The sequence below is a fragment of the Eucalyptus grandis genome, chromosome 8, assembly GCF_016545825.1.
Source record: "Eucalyptus grandis isolate ANBG69807.140 chromosome 8, ASM1654582v1, whole genome shotgun sequence".
Classification (NCBI taxonomy): domain Eukaryota; kingdom Viridiplantae; phylum Streptophyta; class Magnoliopsida; order Myrtales; family Myrtaceae; genus Eucalyptus; species Eucalyptus grandis.
The window spans coordinates 68,163,270-68,190,989 of NC_052619.1; the positions used below are offsets into that span (position 1 = coordinate 68,163,270).

Genomic DNA, 27,720 nt, shown 5'->3' on the forward strand with positions numbered 1-27,720 from the left:
AAGTTGGACAGGCTATTTACTTTTGCGTAGTTGGATGGACTAAGACATTTTATAGATAAGAACGTGCCAGGTCTAATTAACGAAGAGATTTCTGGATGCACGTCCTTCTCAATCTAATGGAGAATTTAATACGGCAACACAGGCCCACCTTCTGACCCAGAGAGAGACCGCTGAAAATAGTACAATTTGCGAATGATAAATTCAGTCTCCTGTCTGAAAACCTTATTGATGTAGATCTTAACTTAGGTCAGTTTAGGTCTGAAAATTTAGGTAAAACTCATTCTCCTACTATGCTCTCCAACCGACGCCGCTGACCAGTATGAGGTCAAGATATAGTTTTTTTGTGTAATAAGCAAGTTGAATCGGAACATATTTACCAAATCAAAATGCGACGACCAAGGCTATTGACTTCCAAAAAAGAAATATATTAGATCCGGGAGAACAACCATGATGATAGGAGTATCCTGATGTCATGTTGATTCAATTTTCCATGCTTCATGTTTGACATCGTCGTACATTTGATTTATTTTCTCGAATATTGCAACTTTAATTGATAATATCTTTTTGTTTAGGTGGTAAGAAAAACATGTAATGTGGGAGGAGCCTTGGAATCAAACAAAACGAAACCGAATTGAATCAAAATTTCATGCAATTCTAATTCAATTCGGATAATGAAAAATATAACCGATCTCTATTCCAATCAAACCAAGTCAAACTAAAAATCGTCCCTCTTCTTGATATTATAATTTACACGATGCCTCTCTTTTTCACTAAATCTCTTCTAATATTAAAATAATAATAATAATAATAATAATAATAATAATAATAATAATAATAAACTGAAAAATCAAACTGAACCAAACTGTTAACATCCATGAGAATAAGACTAAGAGAAGCTATATGGTATAGAATACACAATCCATTATATATATATATATATACACCGGTCGAAATTAAATCAATTTCTCTTCTTACAAATTATATGATGTATACGCATACGACAAAGCTTGATATACCAAGTCCAAAGGAAAGAAAACTTCGATGCGATCAAGCAAACAATTCGACCGACTCTTGGAAGGGCAAATGATACCTGTTCAAACCTACTATTCTCCCCGACGAGAACCTGATCGAGTCGTGGCTGGAACTCATTGGAATCCGCCCTCCGAACCGGGCTGACTCGCTCGCGCCAACTCTCTTCTCCTCCGACGACGGCCGCGCCGACACCGACCCCGCCTCCCTCTGCGACTCCAGCTTCGCTCTCGTCTCGGCCACCGCAATCCAGAAGCCCTCGGACGCCGCGACCTTGTGACTGAACAGCGGCGACAGCCTCTCCTTGAACCGCTCGAGCCTCCTCAGAGCGCACACCAGCTCGACCAATTCGCCGAAACTGAGACAACTCAGCCGATGTCCGAATTCCCGGACCCGGATCAAGATCGCCTCCATCGCAGACAAGTAGTCCTCCGAAACGAAAACCGTCACCGTGCGTATCAACTCGTTGTCCTGAAGAGAAGGAAAGAAACACTGTACAGATTCGTTCTACAGGAGGATGTGATGAACGGAATTTGTAAGATGAAGTCGGAGACAATGCTTACTTGGCACAGGGAGTCGGGAATCTTGCACGTCTCTTCGATGAGGTCGACGAGGGAGTCGAGCTCCTTGAGCAAGTCGGAGTTGGCGAAAGTAGAGACGTTCTCTTCCGCTCTCTCCTTCTCCTGCGCGCTCGAGGCGGAGCAGAGGAAATAGCCCAAGACCCTCGACGTCGAGAGGAGGGACTCGAGGTAACGGGCGTACCACCGGACCCATGAAGATAGCTCCCACATCAGCGGCGTCGTCTCGTCCCTGAATTTGGACAGGTTCAGATAGTTCCTCCTGTTAGAAGATGCCCTAAAGCTGCTAAGGATTATGTTATTTTAATTAATAATTTATCCATTTAATTAATTAATTAAAGCTTCATGCATGTGCACGAATTCGTGCACATGCACGAAGCGTAATGGTCAGCAGTTGCTGACCATTATGCACGAAGCATGGATGGTCAGCAACCGCTGACCATCATGCCAAGATCGTGCATGAGCGGTTGCTCATGCACGATCGTCCGCTTTGGACGATCAGCAACGGTTGCTGATCGTCCATCGATCAGCAACCGTTGCTGGTCATTTTTATTATAAAAATGAATGAGGGACGAGTGAAAAATAGCTGCTGAAAATTTGGAAAAAGAGACTTCGTGTGTTTTGTCTTCTTGTTCCGGATCCGCTCTTCACCATGAACAAATATTTAGAGTTCTCTAGTTGCTGAATATTGAGAAAGAGAAATGTGTGTGTTCTTGTGTTCTTGTATTCTTTGAGAGACACGAAAGTAGAGTGTTTTTCTCATTCGGGCTGTGACTATAATACATTGAGGATACGTTGGATCATTTCCACGTGATTGCTAGCACAATCGAAGTGGAGAATATCCGAAGGTTCTCTCTTCCGTTCGACGTTCGTTGTTGGTGTGTCTCGAACTAGAGGTCCGACACTTGTGGGACTCGAATTGTAGAACAACCGAACCGACTCGTTTCAAAGCGCGCTCGAAAGGTATTTCGTTTAACTCCCTTTTATGTTTAGATTTTTGATTGAAACGCACGAACAACACCTTAGGAGAATCATGTGTAAAAGATATCTTTGTTTCCGCGTTCATTTCGTTAATTTTTCTTATACATGATTCATGAAACACCAACAAAGGGTATCGAGCCAACCTTAGGCGTTTTCGTGCGTTTAATTGATTTATAGTTCAAATATATTTTTGCATTCTCATTGACACCTAAATTTTGACGATTTAGTTTATTTATTTATTACATAGGAAATTATGGGTTAATTTTATTAATTGCATAGCATATAGATTTATATTTGCATTTATTTTGTTATTTGCATTTTATCTATTGGACCGGTGGCGGATGAATTTAATTCGCCCACGAAGCAGTAGGTTGGCCCAAGCCCGTTTTTTTAATAATTAAAAATTATCTCATTTAATATAATATTTTAAAATTTTTCCGAGATATGAATCTTTTTAGATAAGGCGGATGGGTAAAAAAATATATTGCGATATTGCGATATTATCTTTGCGAGATTTGGATTTCGAGAAAATATCTATCGTAATCTTAAATCTTTATCAATAATGATCGGTTGGTGAAAATGTATCGCGATATAGATTTGAAGGGGAAATCGAAGGCTTATCTCTTACCCCCTATAAAAGCAACCGTGTACGAGGACCTGTGGGGAGAGCTTCTTTTGGAAAAAATTCAGAAAAAGTGGAGAGAAGTTTTGTCTCTGCAGTAAAAGAAAGAAAGAGTACGAAGGAAGAGGGAGAGTGACGTGAGAGAGAGAGAGGAGAAAAGTAAAGGGGTGATTTGACCCCTACTGTTCATCATCTTCCCCAAATCACTGCCCCTCCTCTGCAACCTCCATACGCGAAGCTTCCGCCACCGTCCTTCCCCGACGCCGCGCCGCGCCTTAACGCCTTGCCTCGCGACGACCTAAGCTCGAGTCGAGCCACTCTCCAACGCACCACCGCCCCACCGTCAGCCGCATGCCGTTTCGCCCGCAAGCTCGCACCGCCGCCCAGCCGCGCTGCTCGCGCCAAACCGACGCTCCGCTGTTGCTGTATCTTCGCCGGCCACCTCTGTCCGTGAGCACCCGCGACCCCCCTCGCGAGCCCAGTGCCCGAGCTCCGCCCCTGATCTGACCACGATCAGCTCCGCCCGAGCGACAACGCCGTTGCAGCCCGAGCCGATCTCGCCCACGAGTTGCTGGTTCAAGACGCCGGAGTGTCCCCCGAGTCCTCCGCCCGAGCACTCTTGCTCCACGAGTTTTTGCTGTTGCTGCTCCCGTGCCGTCCCCGTCCTGCCTGACACGCAACTAACCGTGCTTTCCCTTCGCCAGAGCTGCCCTGCCGGACCGACGCCAATTGCCGTGCCGATTAACCCGCTGCCTTGGAGACTCACGGTTACAAGCAGGAAAAGAAAAACAAAAAAAAGAAAAGGAAAGGGAAATTAGGTAGTTTTATTTTCTTTTTTTCTATTTACTTTATTTTATTTATTTCTTTTAAGTTTAGGAGTGATCTTTATTTCACGGATTTTGTAGGCATTATCCATGGGTCTTCCCTAAAATTATCAATTATTAATTTGATCCGTAAGATGTCGGATCATTTTTTTAATTATATTAACTTTTGGGGTTTATTGATAAGTATTTTAAGTGTTGAATCAATATAACTATTAATTTGATCCGTAATCTCGACAGATTTTTAGTTATTTTGATCTTTTGTCGTGATAATTAGGGTTAAGATAATCGTTAATCCGACTCGTGAGACAACGGGTTATTTTTTCGATTATTTTAATCCTTTATTTGATTGAATATCTTGATTGTTTAGATTTAGTTAATTGATTGTTTTTTTTGAAAACCACCAAAAATCTAAAAATATTTGAATTAGGATTCGGTTTGTTTTGGAATATTTCTTGTTATTTGCATATCTAGAATAGGGATTTTATTCCGAATTTTAAAAAATAAAAAAATCAAAAAAGAAAGTGATTCATTTAGGTTGTTAGTTTTTTTATTTGAATTGCATGTTTCATTTTAAATTTAGATCATCTTTTTAGATAAATTGCATCTTAGATTTAGATAATGTCTTAGTTTAAATTAGGATTTAATATGACTTCATCCCTAGTTTAAATTAGATAGAATCTTAATCTAGCTAGATCACTTTTGCATTTTTAAATTTCGAATTTCATAAAATTTGTCTTAGGATAAATTAGTTGCAATTTCCAGGAATAGATTGCAATTTTAGAATAGAAAAATCATGTGCACGTTATATAGAATTAAGTCCATGAAATGCACGTCATTTTAGTGATTATTGTTAGGTTCATTTCTAATTAGAAATTGCCCGTCATTAGATTATGTCATTTAATAAATGTCGCTTGACATATAGCTCGCATGTCATTTTAGGTTAAATAATTTTGTATGTCATTGCATCGCATTGCATGTCATTAGAATTAGGTCATTTAGATGGCATTTAATTATTGCATTTCTTCATGTCATATAGTTTAGGTCATGCTGCCATGTCATATTAGATGCATTGCATAAGTCATGATTTTCATTAAATAAAGTGAAAACAAAAATTGAAATTGCGTGTTAATTAGAAATCATATCTAAGAATACTGATGTGAATTGATTTAACAATACGTATGCTTTCGTTGCTCATAGGTATGTTTTGCAATATTTAATTGCTTTCTTGAGTGTTAAATTGGTGGTATGCGCATGTATGATCACCTCACATGTTAGGAAGTTAAATTAAAATCAATTCAATTGCCAAACATTTTTTTAAAAAATGAAATAAAAAGGTACCGAAAGGGCACTAGGATAGTCTAGTGTAACCAAGTCCCCGAACTCATAAATCTCTGGTTCGTAGGAGTAAAGTAAATCTCCCGTTACTTTACTTGGGTGTCTAATCGACCTACCATAAACTGATTAGTGGCGACTCCTAAATAAAATCAATTTGCATGTTAAGAATTCAAACCTAAGTCGCGAATTGGTATGGGCTTGGGAGAGCCCGAGTTAAGTTTAGGCTTAACAATCCATTAGCCAAACTCTAGGTGATTCATAACCCAAAAAATTGGTCGCGACAGCTTGGCGACTCCGCTGGGGACTTGTGTTAAAACACCTAGTGGACTTAGGCCAATTTTTCTTTTTAAAAATATTTTTGTTTGGCAGCGAGGATCCCAGGTATGTCCCTAACATTCCTAAGGTGTTAAATGTTCTTGCAGATAGGAGGTATAAGGGGAGTAGTCTTTGCTAACCCCTGTTTTGCAGGTTGGAGTTAGGGATGAATGTTTGAATTAAAACTATAGAAGTGTTGTTTGCATTTAAATTGTTGTGCATGCTTTATTGCTTTAGCACCACACTATTTGCACACACAACCTGCGGTCGAACCTGGGCTGCGATAGGATTTCTAGGATGGTGTTGAGAATGATACTTCCTCTAAAGCGAGATTGCTATGTAGAGGTTGACCTTCTCTTCCCCGAAATTTCTTTCATGGTGTCGAATGTGTTTATCCATATCCGCGAGACTGCGTGATTATTGGATATTCCATTCGACTGAGCCGGAGTTAGGGGACCCGACACGTTAATGCGAGACCGCAACGGTCGACCATCCTCTTAGCTCCACTTTGTTAAGCCTGTCTAGAGTAGAAATCGAGCCTCACATCTCATGTGCATGTCTATGTGATTGCCATCGATTTTCCTTGGTGAAGTAAGTCTTCTATTCCCATATTAATGCAATTTACTTACTTTGTCATACTCTTGATCGGTCCATGACAATCTAGGTCAATCATTGATTTAATTCCTTTGTCAATTAGAAATCAAATGAATTGCCATACAATGAATCATTTGGAAAATAAAAATTGGAAATTTGTTTTCAATTTATGTCTTGGTTTTTCCTAGTTCATATTTAGGAAATTTCGTCTCTATTGGGGCATCTCATATCTTTATTTTCCTAGTCCAATTTCAGGAAATCCTCTTCACATGTGGACTTTTCTTGACTAAAATTAAATGGTTGTCATGGACTAGCTTTCTATTTACACATCATGCTTACATGTTCCCATTTATTCAATTAGGTGATTATGAAGCGATCTCGCTCACCCATCCGTACACGGTCGAGAGCTAAAATGGCGGATCGAAACGAGGCGATGGACCGTATCATTGATAATATGAACAAGCAAATTGCACACCACCAAAATCAAGTCAATGAATTGTCTACTACTGTGACTTTTCTCATCAAGCAAAAAGGCTGCGATGACATAGGTACTCCATCTTCAATAAGAATTTGCGACTTGAAGATGAGAGCCAAGAGAACTTTTGAATCGTCTCATTTTCCCGAGGTAGCTGAATTTGATGCCACCATGAAGAGGCTCGTGACATATCTAGAAGGAAGAATCTCTGATTTGAAGGGTTCGCATCACACGAGCAAGGAGGGTGAAGAACTCAAGCATACATGATTCATGGTCCTAAGTAGTTCACTTTCCTTGTTTAATTAGGGGCATGCTCGGTTGCATCTCCCCTGCGTGGGAATTATTATTGCTTTTTAGGACTTGCTTTTCGCTTTTTAGGAATCGCTTTTGATTTTTTCTCTTTTTAGAGATTAGGAATTGCATTTTCCATTCCAATAATGTAATTCATTTGATTCTATTCAATGAAATTACAATTTTATTTCCAATTTTGAGGACATGATGGAGTATACCAAACCAGTCCAATGACGATATCCAACCATGAAAAAGAAAAATATCATCCACGGAGAAATCCTGAGGGCTGGACTTTTTCATGTTTCCTCCCAAAAACCTTTTCAAAAACAAAAAAAAAGCATTTCATTGTAAAAAAAAAAAAAAAACATTTTCCCAAAGCTTGTAGCAGTTAAACTTGTTTGTTTGTCTCGACTCATTTGCTTCTTGTCTCGAACATGATTCTATAACTTTATGACAAGGGACATCCGAGAATGGCGTATCAAGTCTCAATGATCATAAACTTGACTTGTGATCAACAAGTTTAGAGCGCACTTGTAATGAAAAAGATTTGGGGCAAGTAAAAGAGGACCATCATTCCCTGGTGGAGGAGATGACCAATTTGGGACATGACAGATTTTGGTAGTGATCCGACTGGGATAAAGTCTCAACTCGAGCCAAAATGGATGTGCAATTCGAATTTACTTTGATGTTGCATAGTATTATCCTGATGCACGTTCTCTTGTGCAGGGGCAAAAGTGGATTTTCAATCTTGAATGATAGGGACAATCCAAAGACATAAACTGCTGAGGCAATTCCCATTGTAGAGGAATCCTTGAATGAATGCTTAAAACCATTTTGCAGTATAGATTACTGTTTGAAGTTAACATGCTTAAAGCTGTTGAGTTCTTTTTAAAAAGGGTTTTGCATGTTGACTCTTACATGTTTTATCCACCAATTCCACTAAAGAACATCAAGATGGACTAATTTAATGAATGATGTGGAATTGATTGAGCATATTAAATGAGACGAGTCGGGATAATGAAAGGCAAACCCTATCCTATACACAGTCCCATATTCATACACTTGTGAGATGAGTGTAGGAAGGTTCATATTCATAAGGTAAAGAGTTCTCTCGCAAAAGGTACGGCAACCGAAATGATGAGAGGCAATTCATATCTCTATCCCAAACACTACAGGTGATCCATTGCTTAACCCTTTTGAGCCCATACACTTATGGATATTCCTTTTCAAATCACCCCTGTCAAGAATCACCCCACATCGGGGCAACTAAGAGATAAAATTGCATCATGAGGTGAGTAAAATGAATTGAAATTTTCTTGCTCTCACTTGCATCAATCTTCTTGTCTTGCTATTACATTGAATTCATGTGTTAATTTAAGTGCCTTAGGATGATGAAGAGCATTTCTTTCTCTATCCCATACACTTATATCCTTTGCATAGCCCACTTGAGCCTATGAATTCATTTCACATTAAACCCGTTGGTGATCATCCCCACACTGGGGCAAGGCAAAAGCCGATGAGGACTTTTGAAAGTTCAAGTGCCATTCAAAGTGTAATTGCTTGACGCATGCATTGTGCGCAAGAATTGAATTCAAAATATAATTAAGGGGCATGAAAAAGCAAAGTGTGCCTGGTAAAAGCAAGGCCAATGCCCATGAAAAAAAAAAAAAGTGAAAAATGCATGAGAGTTATGGGCATAAAAAGTGGTGTGCTTGATAAAAGCAAAGTCAATGCCCATAGATGAAAAAAAGAGTCAAGATAGGTGACTGTCAACTACAAGAATCGAATCCCAATGGAACAATAGTCAAAGAACTCAAATGCTGAGTTTTTGCAATCAGTGGGGCATTTTATGAAGACGATCCTCAATGGTGAAAAAGAAAACTGGTGGCAATGCCAAGATGATCATCAACTCTCACCTTTTACACACATTTTGAGCCTAATGATCATTTCATTTCTCAACCCATAAACCCAACCTACGTTACGTCCCTTACAAAGTCTCTTCAGATTAGGGTACTTGAATTAACGTAGGAGTTCATATGTTTATAAGCATCGCTCGAAGAAGTGCGAGCAAGATTATTTCTTTTTCATTTTGCAGGGTTCTTGACTTGTAAACCCGGAGATGATTATAAGACAGTTCATTCAATAGCTTTGACTCAAAGAGTCATTTTGTTAAGCCGTTGACCAAGCCACATTATGGTCCTTGTTAAAGACCTCTCAGATTGGTAAGATCGTATCGCTTACGAGAATACTCGGACCCATATCGATATGATAAAATAGAGTGATTCGCATAAAATAGCCATTCTAAATGAGAGTGAGTGAAAGTCCTTTCTAACCGAAAGTCTCTCATTTAGTATTTTTAAGAAATCCATGTCGTGAGTGAAGATTGTCTTGAATGATAATTCTCTCCAGTGGAAATTTGGGTGATACAAATGTCATTATGCATAAACCTTGATTGAGTTGATAAAAACCTCACTGAATTTTGAAATGTGCATTCTAGAGTAGCTTAGATTGTCTATCTCTTTGATGAATGCATATCGTTTTTGCTCTAAGTCATGTCGACGGGTAATTCAAGTTCCTTTCGAATGTTTCATGATATTAGAAGATGAGAAACCTCCATCGGGAGGTGAAAGACCTTCACAGGATATCTAAATTCCAAAAGACATATCCCAAGGATTAGAGATATCACCAGGTAAGTATATCTCTACCATATTCTAAAATACTTGTCATTGTGCAGGTATTCTCTCTTAAGTGCATTGACACTTGACTTGGTCAAGCTGTCCTTTAAAATCGACTTGGCGTGCTTTCGTAGCCCAGAGTCCCTCTTTATCGACCCGGCGTGCTTCAGTAGCCCGGTGTCCTTTATATTGACCTGGCGTGCTTTCGTAGCCCAGAGTCCTTCTTTATCGACCCGGCGTGCTTCAGTAGCCCGGTGTCCTTTATATTGACCTGGCGTGCTTTCGTAGCCCAGAGTCCCTCTTCGGCGTGCTTTTGTAGCCCGATGTCCCTTTATATTGACTCGCGTCTTTGTCATAGCCTGATTCCCTTTTGAAAACACCGACACTCTACCGAGTTGTCCCCAAATATTTTCCTCCGATTCAATCGATTAAGGCGACGAAGAATGGTTCGGGTCCCAGTCGGATGATTTCTATTGCAAGGTTGGGCGACCGAAGAATGGTTCGGGTCCTAGCCAAGCAAAACCTCGGGCTAGGTGACCGTAGAATAGAACGGGTCCTAGACAAAACCTATTTCCTATTCAAAGCGGCCAGTAGAATGGTACGGGTCTTGGAAGGTAAATCCTGTTTAGGCGACCGTAGAATGGTACGGGTCCTAAACAAAACTTATTTCCCTATTCAGGCGACCGTAGAATGGTACGGGTCCTGGAAGGTAAATCCCCGTTTAGGCGACCGTAGAATGGTACGGGTCCTAGACACAACCAAACACCGTCATACTAGGCGACCGTAGAATGGTACGAGTCCTGGGAAAAAGGTTCCTTACAAAAATTTATGCCGTCTTGGGCGGCCCGTAGAATGGTACGGGTCCTGGGAAAGCATTTCCTTACAAAACATTTCTGTCTTGGGCGACCGTAGAATGGTACGGGTCCCGGGAAAGCGATTCCTTATAAAACATTTCGCCGTATTGGGCGACCGTAGAATGGTACGGGTCCCGAGAAAGCAACTCATTTCGCCATCTTATGGCGGCCCAGAGTAGAATGGTACGGGTCTGAAAAGCGACATCTTCACAAAGTCATGTTACTATTCTAGGCGACCGTAGAATGGTACGGGTCTGGACAAGTAACACCCACTACCTCGAATTACTCTATCCTCCTCGAAGGTAAGTTATTTCGAGTAGGTTCATCTATCATTTGCATTAGCATTTCCATGCATCATATAAATTGCATTAAAAAATGGAATTCATTTTCCGACAAAAAAATCATTCAATGCATTTGCATGGTCAAAATTTAGATCTCAATTTGTCTTTGAAGGCAACCTCTTCGAGCTCACATTCAAAGAGGGGCGGTATTGACACCTAAATTTTGACGATTTAGTTTATTTATTTATTACATAGGAAATTATGGGTTAATTTTATTAATTGCATAGCATATAGATTTATATTTGCATTTATTTTGTTATTTGCATTTTATCTATTGGACCGGTGGCGGATGAATTCGAATTAAATGAATCGAATCCACGAAGCGAGTAGGTTGGCCCAAGCCCGCGTTTTTAATAATTAAAAATTATCTCATGGGAATATAATATTTTAAAATTTTTCCGAGATATGAATCTTTTTAGATAAGGCGAGATGGGTAAAAATATATTGCGATATTGCGATATTATCTTTGCGAGATTTGGATTTCGAGAAAATATTTATCGTAATCTTAAATCTTTATCAATAATGATCGGTTGGTGAAAATGTATCGCGATATAGATTTGAAGGGAAATCGAAGGCTTATCTCTTACCCCTATAAAAGCAACCGTGTACGAGGACCTGTGGGGAGAGCTTCTTTTAAAAAAATTCAGAAAAAGTGAAAGGGGAGAGAAGCCATCCGTGGAGGTTAAGAGAAAAAGAAAAAAGCAAAAAGCTTCTGCAGAAAAGCGAAGGGAAAAAAAGTCAGAACGTGAGAGAGAGAAAGAGAGGGGAGAAAGGTGAAAAGGCAAAAGGTGATTTGACCCCTACTATTCATCATCTTCCTCAAGTCCGCTGCCCCTCCTCTGCAACTTCGATCCGCGAGGCTTCCGCCACCGTGCGTCCGCCACAGCCGCTTCGTCGGTCTCCCCACGAAGCTCGCCCCGACGCTTGAGTCCTCCTCCAACCGAGCCCACCGTGCCGCGCCGAGCCTTGCCCTTGCGCCGCTCCCCGACGAAGCCCGCCGCTCCTGACCTTGCCGAGCGCCACCCGCCACTGCACCACCGCCGCTCCTGACCTCGCACCGCGCCCCGCCACCGCCGCTCCGCCGATCTCGCCCGCGACGTGCAGCCTCATCGCCGAAGCCCGCTGCTGCTGTCCTCCGCCAGACGACCCAACGCCGTTGCCTCCTGCTCGTTTGTCACCGTGCCAGAGTGCCGCCCGATTCGATAAACCCCTGCGCCGGAGCTCGACGCCGTCGCCGCCCAGCAGTCCGCGACGTCCTGACGCCAGCCGCGCCCCGCACCGCTGTCAACGTCGCCACCCAGCGACCCGCGGTCCAGCTCCACCTCCGCCGCTGCTCTAAGCTCGAGCCCCTCACTGTCGCCGTCCGCCAGCTCCCGCCGGAGTCCCGACGTCGGCCACCGTCCGTCCGGCACCCATCAACGCTGCAGCAAGCCCCTCTTTCTTTAGGTGGTTTAGCTTTTTCTTTTATTTATTTTGTTCTATTTTATCTCATTTTTAGTTCATCTATTTAAGTTGTAATATTTGATGTTAATATTTGTGAATTTAGTATGCATTATCCGTAGGGATTTTGTCCGAAATTAATATAATTATTAATTTGATCCGAGAGACATCGGATCATTTTTCTAATTATTTTTAATTTTTGGGCTTTTTGGTAGAATCTCAATTGTTAAATCATAATAATTATTTAATTTAGTCCGTAAGACTTCGGACTAGATTTTTAATTATTTTGAGTTTTTGTGATAATTAGGGTTAGAATAATTGTTAATTTAACCTGTGAGACGACAGGTTATTTTTTCAATTATCTTGATCCTTTATTGAGTGATTATATTGGTTGTTTATATTTAATGTTTAGTTGATAAGTGCTTGATCACTAAAAAACCCAAAAAAAATTGAATTAAGATTCAGTTTGTTTTAGAATATTTCTTGTTATCTTGCATATCTAGGATAGCGATTTCAGTTCGAAAAATATAAAAAGAAAAACAACAAAAAAGTGCAATCATTTAAGTTGTTAGTTTTTTTTTATTTGAATTGCATGTTTAATTATGTGTTAGTTTTAATTTCGAGATTAAAGAAAAACACAAGAAAAAAATCATTGTGCATATTAGATTAGAATTGCATGTTTCATTTTAGATCATCTTTTTAGATAAATGGCATTTTAGATTTAGATAATGTCTTAGTTTAAATTAGGATTTAATATGACTTAATCCCTAGTTTAAATTAGATAGAATCTTAATCTAGCTAGATCATTTGAAATTTCATAGAATTTGTCTTAGGATAAAGTAGTTGCAATTTCTAGGATAGATTGCATTTTTAAAATAAAAAAATGTCATTTGCATGTCATATAGAATTAAGTCCATGAAATGCACGTCATTTTAGTGAATATTGTTAGGTTCATTTCTAATTAGAAATTGCTCGTCATTAGATTAAGTCATTTAATAAATGTCGCGTGACATATACCTTGCATATTAAATTGCATGTTGCATGTTATTTTAGTTGAAATAATTTTGTACGTCATTGCATTGCATTGTATTGCACGTCATTAGAATTAAATCATTTTGGTTAATTTAAATTGCATATTTAATTATTGCATGTTCATTAAGAAATTACAAAAATTCTTATTCATTCATATAGTTTATGACATATTGCCATGCCATATCATTTCATATTAGATTAGAAGCATTGCATTGCATATGGACTATATTTTCATTGAAAAAGAGGAAACAAAAATTGAGTAATTGCTTGTTAATTAAAAACCATATCTAGGGTTGTTGATATGGATTTTAATTTAATATTGCAAATGCTTTCGAGGTAAGTCCTGCATTATTTAATTGCTTTTTGGGTGTTAAATTGGTGGTTTGCGCCTTTTCATGAAAGCACCTCACATGTTAGGAAGATAGTTTAAAATCAATTCAAGCTTTGCCAAAACATTTTTCAAAATAAAAAGGTACCGAAAAGGGCACTAGGATAGTCTAGTGTAACCAAGTCCCCGAACTCATAAATCTCTGGTTCGTAGGAGTAAGGTGAATCTCCCATCACTTTACTTGGGTTTCTAATCGACCCACCAAAAATAGATTAGTGGCGACTCCTAATTAAAAAATTTGCATGTTAAGAATTAAAACCTAAGTCGCGAATTGGTATGGGCTTGGGAGGCCCGAGCTAAGCTTAAAGACTTAGCAATCCATTAGCCAAACCATAGGTGGTCCAAACCCGGAAAAAATAGGTCGCGACACATTCTAATGGCCAATTTACTTTTGTTAAGAGAATTGGTTCTCTTGCTCTTATGTGGCCTATAGAAGTTGATTGATTTATGTGATAAATTTAATCAACAAAGCAAAAATTAGAACTAAATCAATTTTGAATCAAAAATCCGTAACTTGTTATACTTGATGTTTATATTTTGCAAATGATATGCAGAATTTTATGCATGCCTTCCGAGCTTTAAATTTTGAATTTATGGCTCGTAAGGAAGGGTGGTGATCATGGAAAAATCCCTAATTGTTGTGATTGTTGTATGGATGAATGTATGATGATTACAGGTATTCTCTTTGGGGATGTAATTATTAAATGGAGGCTGCGTCCTTCCTTTTATTTTACTTTAATTTTTCTTGATATGTAATTTTAGAGTATAGTTTAGTATTTCAATTGTTGATGTAAATACTACAAGAGAGGAGGAGCCATTGGAGGAGCCATTAAACCGGTGAGCTCTTTGGGCCCGGTCTTTGAAGAGTTCAAAGATTGAAGAAAAAGTGAAGAGCGAGGTCCATATAATTAAAACATTAAAATGGCTAAATGGGTCTCTTTGGCTCGAGACCCATTGAACCATAATTCCATGATCACCACATAGGATAGATATTATGTGATATCTATTTATTTATTGTGTTTATGGTATCGTGCATGTTAAACCGGTTAATGTGCAAAGTGAGACCGTTAATAACGACCCAAATCTCCTTACAAAGAATATTAAGTCGAAACGGGTTTCGGACTCGTGGCCTTCCATCGTCGTGGTTTGATCCAATATTATAGTGGTTAACTAACTGGTTATGGATACATAGGGGTTAATTACCATTTATAATATTGGACCACTCCATTATGCATATGATCTTTGTGGGGTTGGAGCCAAATGATTTCCAATAACTGTTAGGTGAGGGAATTATTTGTGTTTTCAATACTTGCATGAGACGATGGGCTAGACTTAACTATGATCATGATGCCAATAACTGTTAGGTGAGGCTTTCATGGTCTAGAGGCCGAAAGTTATGATTGGGACTCGCATATGATGCGTTGAACAAGCTGGTTCACTCACTAAGTTCATAGGACACCAATAACTGTTAGGTGAGGTGGACTTTGGGCTAGTGGGACTCCAATCCCCACTAGTAATCTTTACCCAACGAAGATTACCGCTTCCCATCTTAAGGAGTATGGGATTCGAATATAAATTTAGTGGGAGGATCTATTTCATTTAAAGGCCAAAATGAAATAGTTACTTTGAAAGATACAACGGCTAACAATTTATTTTCTGCAACAGATATATTATTACTCTGAAAAATGGTGACCACAAACCCACTCGCTTCTATACTTGACAAGAATTGTTTGACTGGACCCAATTTCACTGACGGGTGAGAAATTTGAGAATTGTTCTCAATTCAGAAAAAATTGGGTATGTGCTTGATGAAAAGATGCCAGCCTCCTTTCCCGAGGGTGGGACCCAAGAGGAGCGTGTCACTTATGATAAGTGGCGTGATGATGACTTAAAAGTTAGGTCATATATGCTTGCTTCTATGAATAATGAATTACAAAAGAAGTATGAATCTATGGAAGATGCTTTGGGTCGATCATTTTGCACTTAAAGGAATACTTTGATGAGAATGGTCGAACCTCTAGATATGAGATATCTAAGGCATTGTACCGTATGAGGATGGCTGAAGGATCATCTGTTAATGATCATGCTTTGAAAATGATCTGGCACATTGAAGAATTGGCTAGGCTGAATCTTGTTATGGACAATGAGTTAGCTGTGGATTTGATCCTCCAATCTTTACCCGATTCCTTCTCGGTTTTGTCCAAAACTTCCACATGCATAAGATGGAGAAAACTCTTGCTGAGTTACATAGCATGTTGGTAGTTTATGAGAAGGAAATGCATAACACGAGGCCAAATGTAGTGGCTATGGCTAAGGCTTCTTCTTCAAAGGGTAAGACCGTTTTAAAGAAGAATAAATGGAAGAGGCCTGCCAAACCCGTTGTGCAACCAAAACCCATGATTGATAAAGGGAAATGTCATTACTTGTGGTGTCAAAGGGCACTGGAGGAGGAACCGCAAGAGGTACCTCGCGAGCTTGAAGGTCAAGCCCAAGAACCGACCTTATGAAGGTATGGTGTCTATGCTTATTGAAACCAATCTTATGGTTAGTGCTGAATCCAGCTCATGGGTTCTAGATTCTGCTGCAACTTCACATATTTGTATGTCTTTGCAGAATCTGAAATAAGCGAGGATGCTAAGGCAAAATGAGATTGTCCCGACGTTTGCCAATGGAGCAAGAGTTGCTGCATTAGCTGTAGGGACTTTTCGTTTATGTTTGCCTTTTGGACATGTATTGGTTTTAAAGAACTGTTTGCATTATAAGAATGCTGTTAGGAACATCATCTCTGTACCTCGTTTGGGTAAAGAGAATTATGAATTTTCTTTTGCTGATGATGTATGTTCTATTTATCATAATAGAATATGTGTTGGTTCTAGCTTATTAACCAACAATCTTTATACCATTACAATGTCTGGTAATGCGATTACCAATGCCAATAAGCAAAATAGAATTGATATAAATGCCATAACTAATAAACGCCCTAGAGACGGTCCAAATAAAAAGTATGTTTGGCATCTCCGATTAGGTCATATTGGAGAAGACAGAATTAACAAGTTGAGTAATGATGGATACATTGATCCTTTAAATTTTGAGTCATACTCGACTTGTGAGGCATGTCTTCTAGGAAAAATGACCAAAGCGCCTTTGTGGGACAAAGTGCGCGAGCTGACATATTAGAATTAATACATACGGATGTATGTGGACCAATTAATGAAACTCTAGAGGTGGTTATAATTACTTCATTACCTTTACCGATGATCGAATCACGGTATGGTTATTTATACCTCATGAAGTATAAATCTGAATCATTTGAAAAGTTCAAGGAATTCAAGGCTGAAGTTGAGAAACAAACAGAAAATGTATTAAGGCTCTTCGATCGGATCGAGGAGGTGAATACCTTAGTACTGAATTCCTAGACTATCTTAAAGAGAATGTCATTTTATCACAATGGACACCTCCTGGAACTCCAGAACATAATGGTGTATCTGAACGGAGAAATCGTACTTTATTAGATATGGTACGATCTATGATGAGTTACACCGATTTGCCAATATCCCTTTGGGGATATGCCCTTGAGATAGCTGTATATATACTGAATAGAGTGCCGTCCAAATCTGTTCCAACTACGTCCTATGAGATATGGCATAGTAGGAAACCCAGTCTTAATCATATTAAGATTTGGGGTTGTCCAGCTTTCGTGAAAAAGCTAAAAATGGAAAAATTGGAGGCAAGATCTGAACAAGGTCGCTTCATTGGATATCCAAAGGAAACTCTTGGATATTATTTCTATTTTCATTCAAACCAAAGAATTTTGGTATGCAAGCACGCTTCTTTTTGGAGAATCAGTTCATCCAAGAAAGTGGTGCTTTAAGGAAAATAGTCTTACAAGAAGAAAATAATGAAGTGCCAAACAACCGAGTTCGTATACCAATCTACGATTCAATGGGAGCTTCGATACACAACCTCTTAGGAGAAGTGCGAGAACGTCTCGCCCACCTCGCGTTATAGACACTCGGTTGATCATATCGAACCATTATTCATTGTGAATGATAGTGATCAACTCGGTGATCCTAAAACCTATGAGGAGGCGATGTTGGACATCGATTCGGTAAATGGCTAGAGGCCATGAAATCCGAAATGGATTCAATGTATTCCAATGAGGTTTGGACCTTGACTGACCTACCTGATGGTGTTGTACCAATTGGCTGTAAATGGATCTTCAAGAGGAAGATGAATGTTGAAGGTCAAATTGGAATTTACAAAGCACGGCTGGTGGCGAAAGGATATCGTCAAAAGAAGGAATTGATTATGACGAAACTTTCTCACCTGTGGCCATGCTAAAATCCATTCGGATTATGTTGGCTATAGCTGCACACCTTGATTATGAGATATTCCAGATGGATGTCAAAACGGCATTTCTAAATGGTTTTCTCGATGAGGACATCTTTATGGAACAACCACAGGGTTTTGAATCCAATAGTGAAAAACAGAAGGTGTGTAAGCTTAAGAGATCCATTTATGGACTCAAACAAGCCTCCGAGTTGGAACATCCGTTTTGATGAGGTAGTCAAATCGTTTGGCTTCATCAAAAATCCGGATGAACCTTGTGTATATAAGAAGATCAGTGGGAGTGCAATTGCATTTCTGGTTTTGTATGTCGATGATATACTTTTGATTGGAAATGATGTACCAATGATATCATCGATAAAACTATTCTTGTCACAGAAATTCTCCATGAAAGATTTAGGAGAGGCAACCTACATTTTAGGTATCAAGATCTATAGAGATAGATCAAGACGATTGATTGGCCTCTCACAATCTACGTACATAGACAAAGTGTTAACACGGTTTAACATGCAATGTTCCAAGAGAGGATTATTGCCTTTTAGGCAAGGGATCCGTCTTTCTAAGGAGATGTGTCCCAACACTCTTGAAGAAAGAGAGCGGATGGCAAAGATACCATATGCATCCGCTATTGGAAGCATAATGTATGCTATGCTATGTACTAGACCTGATATTGCGCATGCTATAAGTATTACTAGTAGATATCAGTCGATCCAGGGAGAAGAGCAACCTGGATAGCAATCAAGAATATTCTTAAGTACTTGCGAAGGACTAAAGATTTATTCTTGATATATGGAGAAGGAGAATTTAAAGTTGTAGCTTATACCGATTCCGATTTTCAATCGGATCCTAATGATTATAAGTCTACGTCCGGGTTTGTCTTCACATTCAATGGTGGTGCGTTAGTTGGAAAAGTTCCAAACAAAGCATAACCGCCGATTCCACCACCGAGGCGAGTATGTAGCTGCTTCAAGCAGCAAAGGAAGCCGCTTGGATGAAGAAGTTTATTTCTGAACTTGGAGTCGTTCCTTCAATTGAGCAACCGATCACATTGTTTTGTGACAACAATGGGGCAATAGCTCAAGCTAAGGAACCAAGGTCTCACCAGAAGTCCAAGCATATTGAGAGACGCTTCCATCTCATCGGAGAAATTGTTGGGAGAGGTGATATCGCCTTGCAGAAAATTGCCTCAGCAGAAAACGTGGCGATCCCTTCACTAAGGCCTTACCTCGCCCTCTTCTTTTGAAAGACATATTGACAAAATGGGTTTGAGGTACCATACAAGTTGGCTTTAGTGTAATCGGAAATTGTTGGATGTATGCCCTAAAGCTACTATGTAATAGTTACATATTAGGGATTTCAGTTGTACTTTCATTATTATTATTTAATTAATGGCAACGACGTATTCATTCATTTGTCCAATTATTTTATATTGATGAATGATTCCATAAGATCAGTTGCAACTAGACCTATTCTTGAGACGTCAAGAATATATGTGACGGGTTCATAGTTAGACTGAATCTTTAAATTGTTCCCGGTCGATGGATTATTAAGTGGATATTAATAATCCTGTTGAGACCGGTGTGTTCTTAACTTCGCCATTACGTATTGGATACTTAAGGGAATGATGAGTCACATGTCATTGGGTATTATGATGCCTGAGTTAGAACACAGGTGTTTGTATTAGACAAATTCACTGAACGTGACGCATATGGAACGATTAGCGACATGGAAGCTTTTAGCGTGGTCAATGTCTAATTGTTCATGCTTTGGTCTTGTGTAAATAATCCTTAGACTGAGGCACAGTGTTAACTTGTGTATCGAACAACTATGGTTCACGGGTGCACATAATGCCGGGTCGTCGATCCGTCTTTATACTTGATGGTCATAGTTTGTTCATATACGAAGTTACACGTGTGCGCAATATGGAATCTGTCTCCTTGTTATATGCAAGGTATGATAATGATGTCCTATGCGATCTAATTGTGACACTCGCATTGAAATCCTCGGCCGGGGTTGTAACCGAGAATAAATTGTTTATGTCTCAAATAAAATGCATGTCAATTAGATTTGTGCATATGATCGAATTAATGACTTGACAAATATTCCATGGTCTTTGTTTGATCGGGACATAGTAAGACAGAGGGATTGAATTACACTGTAGCCAAAGCTGACAGGTTCATTATGTTCTTAAAGTATTCACACTATCTGGGTAGCCATGATATATTGCTAGATGTCAATCGTGGCTTGTAGGACCTAAAAGATTAATCGGGACAATTAATTCTTTTGGAAGTACTAATGTGTTAGTACAAGTCTTACTACCAACTTAGTGATGAACCTAGGGATGTCACACACCATAAACAACTAGGATGACGTGGAACAAGAGAGAAATATTATTGCAAATGTGTTTGCAATTACTGAAATCGAATTGAGTCGATTTGAAATTAAATTAAATGAGATTTAATTTAATTTGTATTATAGTCACGAGCCTACTTGCATATGATGCACACGCATGCCCAAAGTGGATATATGTTAACATACCAAACAAGTTAGCTTTAGTGCAAGTGGGAGATTGTTAGAAGATGCCCTAAAGCTGCTAAGGATTATGTTATTTTAATTAATAATTTATCCATTTAATTAATTAATTAAAGCTTCATGCATGTGCACGAATTCGTGCACATGCACGAGCGTAATGGTCAGCAGTTGCTGACCATTATGCACGAAGCATGGATGGTCAGCAACCGCTGACCATCATGCCAAGATCGTGCATGAGCGGTTGCTCATGCACGATCGTCCGCTTTGGACGATCAGCAACGGTTGCTGATCGTCCATCGATCAGCAATCGTTGCTGGTCATTTTTATTATAAAAATGAATGAGGGACGAGTGAAAAATAGCTGCTGAAAATTTGGAAAAAGAGACTTCGTGTGTTTTGTCTTCTTGTTCCGGATCCGCTCTTCACCATGAACAAATATTTAGAGTTCTCTAGTTGCTGAATATTGAGAAAGAGAAATGTGTGTGTTCTTGTGTTCTTGTATTCTTTGAGAGACACGAGAAAGTAGAGTGTTTTTCTCATTCGGGCTGTGACTATAATACATTGAGGATACGTTGGATCATTTCCACGTGATTGCTAGCACAATCGAAGTGGAGAATATCCGAAGGTTCTCTCTTCCGTTCGACGTTCGTTGTTGGTGTGTCCGAACTAGAGGTCCGACACTTGTGGGACTCGAATTGTAGAACAACCGAACCGACTCGTTTCAAAGCGCGCTTGAAAGGTATTTCGTTTAACTCCCTTTTATGTTTAGATTTTTGATTGAAACGCACGAACAACACCTTAGGAGAATCATGTGTAAAAGATATCTTTGTTTCCGCTGCGTTCATTTCGTTAATTTTTCTTATACATGATTCATGAAACACCAACACCTCCCTCCTGCAGCAGCCGAGGGCAGTCATGTTATGACGCGATTCGACACTCTCCTTTTATGATCTGGAATTTGACCAGCGAAGACAAAGGGACGAACGGCCTTGTACCTGAAGCGGGGTACACGGAGAGCTGGTCCTGGAGAATGAAGGAGCCGCGGTGGACGATGTGGTGGACGGTGATGAGGCACTTGGCGGCGACGGAGGCGTCCCGGGTGGACTGGAGGCGGTCCATGAGCGCGAGCACGAGGAGGGAGGCGGTGGCGCGGGAGGAGTGGCCGGCGGAGAGGAGGAGGTCGAGGTGCTTGGGCTTGGGAGGGGCGAGGGGTCGTGGGTGGTGGCGCGGAGGAGGGGGAGGTGGAAGGAGAGCGGGGAGCCGCCGCCACCGCCACCGCCGCCCCCGCCGCCGCCCGGCCCGGAGGGGTGGAGGAGGGCCGCCTTGCCCTGGGAGGCCTTGTCCTTCATCATGCCCAAGAGGTCCTTGAGCTTCGTCGCCCGTCGACCCATCAACTCAAGAATAAGACGGCGGCGGAGGGCGGCCGGCGGCGGGGGCGATGATCTGATGTTGGTTGTTATGAGGGTGGAGATGAGGGTGTGCTTTTGCTTTGTTTGATTGGGACAAGCAACGTTCGTCACTCTTACAGAGAAGGGGCCAAGGCCACTTTGCCTAGGAAAATGGAGGACCCGAGACGAAGTAGGTTTTAATGGGAGAGCACGAGGTGCTGCCCTTTTTGACTTTTCCTTCCCTTTCCCACAATAGCCAAATTGAGAAGAGAAGCGAAAAAAAAAATAAAAATAAAAATAAAAGGCATGGATGAAGCCAATCCTTTAATTTACCAAACAAAGCCAAAAGAGAAAGTGAGACTTGCCCATTAATAATGGCAAGTGACCATATTATATATATCCGTGCCCTCCTTTTATTTAATATATTCTAGTGGGTCCTAACAACTCATTCAAGTTCTAAATAACTAAAAGTAAAGAAGAGAAGAGAAAGATGAATGGACATTACGTAACAAATCATGTACGTAGCCTAATACTGGGATAGAATTCACGAAATCAAGATTATAGCAATTTAAACCTACCTATACATGTTCTATGCTTTTGAGCGGATGGAAAATTACCAATCCATCATTTAGATGGTGTAGAATTTCTTTGATACATGATCTCTCGAATGAGAAAAAAAATCATATTGGGAGAGTATAATCTCATTGCAATTGTGTGCAGCATGTATCTCACATGATTAACGATAAAAGCGGTTTTCATTAATTTGATCATAAATTCGGGCTGTATTAGCAACTTGACATTTTCCCGATAAATCGACAGTTTTCCTTCTAATCAAATTAGCATTTAGCCAATCACGGACAAGATGCGGCTATTTGCCATGCTGTCCCTATCTCCGTTGACCTGGACCTCTCCTAGATGCGTCTATTCAAAACCCACTATGATTTTATTAACGACTAAAGTGAGCGATTTTATATCTAGCAATGATATTTTTTTTTTATTTGCTATTTGCTAGTACAATCATTGCAAATAAAAATGATTTTGTATATCCATGAATTCGTATCTAACTTCGATCAAAGTGACTAAAAGACATGGTCTGACCTCGAATGTGACGAGAACTTAGGCAATGATAATTATTACAGATACATGCACTAGAGCTTTGAGGAAAAAAATACACGGATAGCTAGGTCTCACCGTATGATCACTCGATCGCGACGGTGCTCCGGCAGACGGGGCACTCGACGTGTTTCGCCAACCACTTGTCGATGCACTGGACGTGGAATGCATGACCGCACCACGGCAGCAGGCGGAGCGTGTCCGGCTCATCGAACTCGCTCAGACAAACCGCGCATTCCGCTCCTCCGATCCAATCCTCCCTGCCCTTCGCCTCTCCGTAGGCGAACGTCGGGAGCACCTCCAGCAAGTGCGGGTCGAGGCCGGGACGCCGAGAGGGGAGGAGAAGGGCCGCGCCAGCGGCAGAGGAGAAGCGGGGAGCCAGAGCGACTATGGCTGCAGCGGGCAGGGGCGGCTGCGGCGAGTTGGAGCACCAGCGGATGTAGACGGAGGAGAAGCCAATGGCCAAGAAGAATAGCACCAAAAGGACGAAGACGAGTGCTGCAGCGGGGCTCAAGCGGTGGCTACTTGCCAGGGGGTTGGGGGACGGCCCGGTATCATGCTGCGCGGCGGTACCACCGTGCACCGACGAGAACACCAGAGATACGAGAGTGATGACATTGCCATTGATACGTAGCCGCATACACATCTGCGGATTCGTTTGTCTCTTTTCCGAGGGCGGTGCAAATGGCAGGGATGGGAACGTGGCAGGCGAGTTATAACCTAAGCAGATGACTCGTATGTCATGTGAAAATGGAGGACATGTCTTTGTTATAAGGATCAAATCTCTCGTTAGCGAGACGTGCGGCCAAACATGTTTTTCTCTTTTTTTTTCCTTTTTTGTCTTTTGATAGTCGGAAAACGAAATGGATCGATCGGATTAAGTTGAAGAAACAAAGTGTCTTTATAGAAGGACCAATCCCGCAAATGGCAACAGCCACCTTTTAAGCACGAAAGGGAGACCCAAAGGAGTGCCAGGACCGGTGTTGGGTGGAGCCAAGTCGCTCCCGGTTGGATTGGACCGGTTCGTCAATTCGGAACTTGTTGTAGATGAAGCCAAATATTTTTTTAGGGAATTTTTTTGTCTTTTATATTAGATTTGTTTTTAAGTTAAAAGCTATATGTTTATAATAAGGAAAGCAAGACGCTAGCCATCAAGACGCTATAAAAGAAAACAGAGAGGCAAGAAAAAGAGAAGAAAAATGTGAGTTTTTTCTTTGTGAGGGTTCTCAATCTCTTTGCACCTTGATCTTGAGAGAAGATCGTCGTTGTATTCCAATTTTTTCCGAAATCTAGTGAATTCACAGAGTGCCTCTGCACAAAGACAAAGCCCAAGTTTGGATGAACTTCGATAACAAATTTATAGGCATGTTCTTCTGATTATATTCTTGTATTATTTCGTAATAACTGGTATCAGAGCCTGGGTTGGCTAATCGAAATATCGAGGGTTTTTGGTAATGTTCAATTGAAAGCAAATAGTATTGTAGAAGATAAAATTAGAATTGATAAGTTCGATGGGCAAAATTTCGAATGGTGGAAACTACAAATCAAGGATTAGTTTTATCAAACAAATCTTTATGCACCACTTGAAAGTAGGAAACTTGATATGGCAAAAGTCAATCCGACAAGGGAAGCTAGAGGGAAAATTCTTAATCGAAAGGCATTAGGTGCGATTCGTCTAGGGTTGACGAAAAAATAGAGTATCACATCACGAAAATGAAAACTGTAAAAGAAGTCATAGATATTCTAACGAATATTTATGAGAAGCTTTTCACATCAAATAAGGTATTTTTGTTAAAGAAACTGGTTAATATGAAGTTATCTGACGGAGGTTCCGTAGCATAAAATATTAATAGTTTTACGCAGGTTATGGGTCAGTTGGAATCCGTAGGCATAAATCTAAGTATGAAACTCCAAGCTTTATTGATTTTATGTTCCCTTCCAGAAAGATACAATATCGCGATATAGGGAATTTCAAGCACCGTGAAGAGTGATTTAACTATGGATGATGCTGTAAGCAAGATCATGGATAAGGAGATGCGAAGAAAAGTTCAAGTAAAGATAATTTCTCAACATCTACAACTTCAATGGCACTAGCAATGGAGAACTATGGAAGAATTAAAAGTAAAGGAACATTCAGCAGGTATGGTAGATCACAATCAAGGGGTAAGAGACAAGTTGCAAATGATGAATGTTGGTTTTGTCACCAACTGGACACCAAGGTTTCAGTGTGAAGCTTACAAAAAGAAGCGGCAAGATGAGAATCAATGAACTAGTGTGATTAGCGATGAATCCTCACTAGAAAAGTTGTGTTTGTCTGCAAAGTTTGACTTGATGACAAACAAATAGTTTATTGATTCCGGTGCTTCTTTCCGTTGTACCTTGCAAAAAGATATATTTGATAATTATGCCAGTAGAGATTTCGAGTAAGTGGTTGTGAAAAACGGCCACATATGTCCAATTATTAGGAAAAGAACCATAACTATAAAGATCTTAGGTGGAGGACATCTAGTTTTACGTGAAATTAGGCATTTTCCTAATTAAAGAAAAATCTGATTTCAACTAATAAACTTGACCATTAGTACAAAAAAAGAAATAAGAAACTTGATCAAGAAGATTTTATAACAACTTTTGGATGTGGAGAGTGGAAGACAACCTCAGAGGCAAGAGTAGTAACAAAAGGAAAGTGTATGGGTACACTTTACTTTCTCCAAAGAGATAATATCAGTAACATGGCTGAAACTACAGTGTTTATAGATAATTTGTCTACTTTTTGGTATTATCGTTTGGGACATCTTAATGAAAACAGTATAAAGCAGTTACACTCGAAAAAATTAGTTTCAAGTTTGCAAAAAGTTAAATTAGATTTCTGTGAGAGTTGCATTTATGGAAAATAGAAGGTTGTCAGTTTTCCATTGAATGGCCTACAAAATAAAGGCTGAAAGTTATAGTTGGTTCATAGTGATATATGGGGACCGGCTTAGAACTCTCTTATCGTGGTAAGAAACATTTTGTCATCTTCATTGATGATACGACAAGGAAGATTTCGGTCTATACTCTCAAAGAAAAATAAAAAATGTTAACACCTAAATTTTGGCAACCCAATCATTGATTTTTTACATAAAAATTATGGATTAATTTTAACTCATAAAGAAACGTATCAAAACAAATAAAATGAAAAATAGAAAAAATGGGGAAAATTGATTTGATTGATTATGAAAAGTTTGAAACTCCAATGAATATTCAAATTTTGATAAATATAGAAGCAATTTAAAAATCAGGTGAATAAAAGGTAATAATTTTTACAAAATGAAAGAAATCAGAGCAAAATCAAATTGATTGCAAAATCACACTCTAATTTTCAAGCTTGATTTAATGCAACAGAAGATGGAAATTCGAAAGTTGCTATAAAAAATAGCCATATGGAAATCACTATAAAAAGAGTCACAATTTTCGTGACCGGGGGCAATTTTCGAAAAATTGAGAGCAAAAAGTTTCAGAGAGAAAATTCGTGCAAAAAATTTGTGTAGAAAAAGTGAGCGGTTTCCTTCAGTGGAGTTGAAAATTGAAGAGCAAAATTTTTATTTTGGTGAGAAGAAAACAAATCAAGAGGGCAGTGTCCTTTTGACTGAGGAAGGGACAGCAAAAGGTACAGAGAAAAGGGGGAGAGGCGATGTAAGGGCTATGTAGCACGGACATTTTCCGGAAGCCTACGTGTCGGAGACGTGTCCTTCGTGTCGTGTCCGACACTCCAACACATGTCCGGCACATTCCAACACGTCTCGACACGCGGTCAACAAGTGTCGAAAAATCCGACACATGATCAACTTTCTCCGACACGCTCCGACACATAAGTCCAGAATTTCGACACGCGATTCCGACACGCACGGGGTTAATTTTAAAAATTTCTAATACTTAAGGAGTCAAAATATAAATATACACAAAAGAAGTAATAAAAGAAGTAATAAAATTGCTATAAATATACACGCACAAGGTCAATATTTTTTTTTCAGTTTTGTTTTTTTTAGAATTGTTTTTTTAAGTCTTTTACTATGAAAAAAGTAATAAAAAATGCTATATATGATAAATAAATAAATTTAAAAATATCATTTCAGCATTTTCCTTTAAACAATGTTTTTTTCCTCTAAGTTTTGTGTATTATTGTAACAAATTAAAATAATGAATGATATTATTTAATATTTTTCGTGTAAATTAATTCTATGCTATTTTTATTATTATTTATTTATGTATTTATCATGAATGGACCTAGACTTAGAACCGGGAATGAGAGTAAATTTCCTGCGGTGTATGCATCCCATATAAAAAGCCCTTCGGGGACAACCTTTTAGCGAAAACCACTAGTTCGAGCCTATTTCTAACCTACCCAAGCTGTTCTTGAAGGATCCTACCAGGCTGGAGAAGAAGAGGAAATTAGAAAGTCATGGAGAGATTTTCACAAAGCACACACTTTACTTCAAGGGACTCTGCCCAAAACATTACACCCTCCTTGCCTTATATAGGCAATAAGAGGTCACAAAGCCAAACACATGGACCTAGCTCACGGGTCCAG

The 27,720-nt window shown here is 39.7% G+C and overlaps 2 protein-coding genes across 2 annotated transcripts; both read right to left on the reverse strand.

Annotated features, from left to right (window-relative positions):
* Nucleotides 1-949: 949 nt before the first annotated feature.
* Nucleotides 950-22,221, reverse strand: LOC104415752 (putative clathrin assembly protein At4g40080). The gene is made up of 4 exons (XM_039298992.1): nucleotides 21,648-22,221; nucleotides 21,540-21,546; nucleotides 1,593-1,866; nucleotides 950-1,500 (listed from the first exon to the last, which is right to left on the reverse strand). Exons 1-4 carry the CDS (start codon nucleotides 21,769-21,771, stop codon nucleotides 1,048-1,050), a joined length of 858 nt encoding a protein of 285 aa, XP_039154926.1. The 5' UTR covers nucleotides 21,772-22,221; the 3' UTR covers nucleotides 950-1,047.
* Nucleotides 22,222-23,238: 1,017 nt separating this feature from the next.
* Nucleotides 23,239-23,799, reverse strand: LOC104415753 (RING-H2 finger protein ATL39). Its single transcript, XM_010027107.3, has one exon. The coding sequence runs from the start codon at nucleotides 23,797-23,799 to the stop codon at nucleotides 23,239-23,241; it is 561 nt and encodes a 186-aa protein (XP_010025409.2).
* Nucleotides 23,800-27,720: the final 3,921 nt, after the last annotated feature.